We start from the raw sequence: 5,000 nt of genomic DNA on the forward strand, positions 1-5,000 counted from the left end.
TCAAATCCCAAGTATTGACTTGAAATCGTTAAATTTGTGTTAAGCAATACAAACAGTAGCCTACCAGTCATTGTACCATGTAATCATTGTAACATTGTCACTAAACTTAATAAAATTCAGTTTAGTTACCAAATGTTTTGACAATCACAATTACACCTTGTGATGCAAGTTTTATTTTATTTTTTACATCCACCCAAATCCATCTGTTTCTCATGTGCAATTAAAATATCGTGATAATACCGTATACCGTGATAAAAGATCACTCAATTAATCGCAGCATGAAAATGTGATACCGGCACATGCCTATCCCTAATGCACATCACTTCCTGCTGGAGAGGGGCGGAGCCAGCGCTATACCTGTTTGATGGCTGCGGGGGGGCGGCTCATCTTCACCCTGTGAGCCGACGATGATGATGATGATGATGATGTGGTCTTCTGAATGCGCTGCTCGATCTCCTGCTCCTGCTCGAGTGCCTTCACGAACGCCGCCTTCAGCCGACTGGTGTGCTGGGCCTTCAGTGCCTGCTTCTGATTGGCTGACAGGCACTGCTCACACAAGATGGCTCCGCCCCCATCCTCACACCAGCGGCTGGTGAAGTCCGTCTCACACTGACGACAGCAGGAGGGCTCTCCACTGACCACTAGCCCAGCGTACACACCCTGCTGACCTGAGACACACACAGTCAACACAAATGTACCCTTGTGACTGGTTTAGTGGTCCAGGGTCACAAATCTCAACTGTGTGATTATTTATACTGTCACAAAATGTAACCGTAATATCTTCATGCCTTATAACTGGCCGATAGTAAGATAAAGATGAGTGTGTGTGTGTGTGTTTACCTCGGCCCAGAGACTCCAGCAGGTTCTGCACCACCTCCTCCAGTCCCAGTAAGTAGAGGAACTGGAGACTGGCGGCCGACGGCATGAAGGTGAACTGGGAGGCGAGTGGTTTGGCCGGTGGGATCTCCAGAAGAGTTTTCTCCAGCTGTTTACGCAGAGCCAGCTTCACTGACGCCTGAACCCCGGCCACACACTCACTGGTGCTCGGCGGCTTCAGCTTCGGCCCTGCGGTCTGAGGGAACACAGATCCACCAATCAGAACCGGTTCAAGATTCACCAAAACACTCAATCTGGATTTTTGATGCTTTTCTCTATTAAAATGTTCTTGACACTCAGTGTGTAGTATTAACCCTCATATGTATTAACCCGGCCCTCACACTTTGTAACATCTTTCCCTCGCGGGTCAAAATGACCCGAACAGTGTTAATTTCATTGACGAATAATTTGACATTTTCATCAACGACATTTTTTCACAGACGAAAACGAGATGATCACTAAATATAAGACAGTTTTGAATGACAAAAACTATGATGAAAATCTATCGTCATTTTCGTCAATGAATAAAAACTAGATGAAAATGTTCGGTAGGGACGATTTGGGAAGAGATCCAGTCAGAACTGATGTGTGCGTGTGTGTGTGTGTGTGTGTGTGTGTGTGTGTGTGTTAGATGGCCATATTTGAACTGTAACGTGAGTTGGCATGCGCTTGATGCATGTCTCATAAAATGTTCAAACATGTAAAGTGACGACGTAAAAGCTGTATTCGTTGCGGTTTTCTGTGCATGCACACACACACACACACACACACACACACACACACACGCGAGAACTGAGCTCTCGTTCGTGTCTGAATGGACAAATACACACAACATTACTTCTAAATGTCCGTTGAGGAGAGTATTCACGTAAACTCAGTCGGTTATGTCTCTACAGAACGTAAACCATTGTGGGAATGTCGGATGTGCATCATTGCATTGGATCCGCGCATTCGGTCTTAAAGTGACAGCCTAATGCCTAATTTAATGCCTTAAACCTAATGCCTAATTTAATTTATACAAATGAATGTGTGTCTGCTTGAAAGAATAAAGAATGATGAATGCATAACTCATTAATTGAAAAGAAGACCGTGTTCTACTTTAGGAGAAGTGGTTTTATTAAAATCAAAAATAAAATCTTACTGCATTTCGTCGACTAAAATATGACTAAAACTAAATCAAATAATTTTTCTATTTTTTAGTGCAATTGTTTTGTGTGGAGATTTTTGGTTATTTCTTTTACCTTTAAATTACTAGATTTGATCAATAAATAATAAATAAATAAATAAATAAATAGTCATTTAAGCACATTCCTCACATTCATTCAACTTAAATTCAAAATAACTCACAATTTCATGCATAACCCTTTTAATTCAGCTCTAAAATCTTACATTGTGTGTCTTTGTCGACCTCTTGTGGATAATAATAATATAAGATGATATTTCATGACTCTAGATGGTCTTATATCTCTATATGGAGCAAATGAGTCTGGGTCCTAAAGCCATTTCTCTTCAGTGTGCATTCAAATACACATGTAGACATTATACAATAAATAAAGTTTTAGCATTTTTAGTTTGAATTGAGCATTTTTAGGTTTATCTGTGTGAACTGAAGCATTCCTCGCAATCCATCCATTCCTAAGGGGGTCAAATTGACCCGAGAATGAAGGATGTGTTACTTTTTTACATTTCAACCACAAAACATTTTTTGGTGTGCAATCGTGGTTCAAGTCCGACAGAAGTCCTGGGGTCTTGGACCCTCTGACGAATGTTTAAAGTTTGTGAAGCGCCTGGTTGATGAGCAGAATGAACATGGAGTGTGTGAAGCACCTGGTTGATGAGCAGAATGAACATGGAGTGTGTGAAGCACCTGGTTGATGAGCAGAAGGCTGGCGCTGGGGATGGAGGTCATGCGTATGAGGCCCGGCTGGAGGATCCGGTGTCCCTGAGCACTGGCGTGAGCACTGGTCCCAGTGGCTCTGGGGGCGAGCAGCAGTGGAGGAGCGCCTGAGGAGGAGTTCTGCTGTCTGACACTGGAGATCTGCTGTGGCGTCACTGAGAGAGACTGGAGAGAGAGGAAGAGGAGCGGCACACACATGAGCACTGCAAAATATGCTTTTCTTACTTAGTATTTTTGTCTTGTTTCCAGTCCAAATATCTAAACATTCTTAAATCAAGATGCATAGCAAAATGCCATATGATATTATGTCTTGTTTTCTGGGTAAATAAATCAAAATTAAGTACGTTGTTGCTGCAAATGGGATAAGAAAAATAATCTTGTTTCTGTTTGAATTAACTATTTTTGAATTAATTATTTTTCTCACCCTTATTGGCAGATCATTTTAGTATAATTTTAGATAAAACAGTATCAGGTACAGAAGTAAATAATTGAGCCTAAATGTAAAATAACACTATTTGTTTACTGTAGAAATTAAATATAGCTTTTATAACGTGCGAGTCCCGATGTTCGCCTGTTCTTCAGCGTTTAAAATTGTTCAAATGTGTAAATTGGCAAGACATGCGTGCCGAACCGTACTGATCACGCTCACCTGTCCGTCTGACTCACCTGAGCTCCTCTGACCAGCGCAGGCATGATCACCTGAGTGTGTTTGGTCACATGACCACCACGCATCAGTGGAGGAGGAGCCACCGTCCCAGAAGGCCGAGCGGGAACCACCTGATGAACCATTCAGCCAATCAGACTCACTTTACTACAGTTGTGCTCCAGGACAGTGTCTCAGGAGTTAATCACAGAGCACTTTCAGCTCGATACATCATAGCTGGACCAGCGCCATATTTATATAAACGTCTATGACTCTTCCACAATTTACATTTATGCATTTTATCCGAAGAGATTTACATTGCATTTATGGTATACATCGTATCAGTTCATGCATTACCTGTGGATCGAACAAAGGACCTTGGTGTTGCAATCTGTATAGTCATCTGTATTTTGTGTGTGTGTGAGAGTGTGTGTGTGAGTGTGTGTGTGTGTGTGTGTGTGAGTGAGTGTGAGTGTGAGTGAGAGAGAGAGAGAGTGTGTGAGTGTGTGTGTGTGTGTGAGTGTGAGAGAGAGAGAGAGAGAGAGTGTGAGTGTGTGAGAGAGAGAGAGAGAGAGAGAGAGAGAGAGAGAGAGAGAGTGTGTGTGTGTGTGTGTGTGTGAGTGTGAGTGTGAGTGAGAGTGAGCGTGTGTTAGGGCTTGCTATGATAGTCGGTGTTGACGGTGTTACCAGTGTTCAGAAGAGATTTTTTTTTGGTAATAAAGTAATTTAGTTCAGTTAGAGAACAGACACTATAATTAAAAACTGAACGCGTCTGCTCAATAAATGATGGCGGAAGATGATGAGATGATGAGCTGACAAGATGATGGCGGAATATTTGGTGTAAAAGCGCCTATTTTGTTGTTTTCCATCAGGAATAATGGGCTATTGAACTCACAATTCAAACAATCGCCTCCGAATTGACACTAATTTGAAAGTGAGACTAAAAAGCGCGCGGACATTCATAACGGTGCGCGTCCACGACGAGGAGCGAGCGGAGCAGAGCGAGCGTTTCTAGTTCAATCCCACTTCCACAGGAATTCACTGAAAACCCTCGCTCTGCTCCGCTCCATTATCTGTCCGTGCGGACGTGCGTATTTTACTTTTGCTTTTAAATTAGCGAGTTTTAAATTACCGCTGTCGTCAGGCGTCGATTAACCAGTGGGAAAATATCCTCACCGTCACATCCCTAGTGTGTGTGTGTGTGTGTGTGTGTGTGTGTGCGCGTGCGTGCGAGTGAGTGATTGTGTGTGTGTGTGTGTGTGTGAACGAGTGAGCGAGTGTGTGTGTGTGTGTGTGTGTGTGAGTGACTGAGTGAGTGAGTGAGAGCTGAAACAACATAATCGATTTAATCGATTAAAATCGATTATTAAAATAGTTGTCAACTAATTTAGTCATCGATTAGTTGCTAAATAACTTTTATTTGCCGTAAGCGGCTCATTTCGTGCATATTTTAAATCTGCGGTGACCAAAGTGTGGCAGTAATGACCCACACTGGAGGTTTTACTCAGCCAGTACAGCAGGAGAAGTAGCGAATAGCCAATAGCTGGCCTTGTTTTATGTCACGTGCTTCCCGCACAGCGTCTC

General features: G+C 42.7%; 1 protein-coding gene across 3 annotated transcripts in view; it reads right to left on the reverse strand.

The window, feature by feature from the left end:
- The window catches only part of LOC309501083 (transcriptional repressor p66-alpha), a 37,165-nt gene that overhangs the window by 7,648 nt on the left and 24,517 nt on the right, over positions 1-5,000 (reverse strand). For all 3 annotated transcript variants that reach the window (XM_082173056.1, XM_082173055.1, XM_082173054.1), the window contains 4 exons: positions 3,440-3,550; positions 2,744-2,938; positions 841-1,072; positions 358-668 (listed from right to left, as the gene is read on the reverse strand). In XM_082173056.1, the coding sequence (XP_082029182.1) occupies positions 358-668; positions 841-1,072; positions 2,744-2,938; positions 3,440-3,550 (849 nt within the window). The remainder of the gene's footprint in view (positions 1-357; positions 669-840; positions 1,073-2,743; positions 2,939-3,439; positions 3,551-5,000) is intronic.

This window comes from Leuciscus leuciscus (genome assembly GCF_965113295.1).
Source record: "Leuciscus leuciscus genome assembly, chromosome: 6".
Taxonomy (NCBI): domain Eukaryota; kingdom Metazoa; phylum Chordata; class Actinopteri; order Cypriniformes; family Leuciscidae; genus Leuciscus; species Leuciscus leuciscus.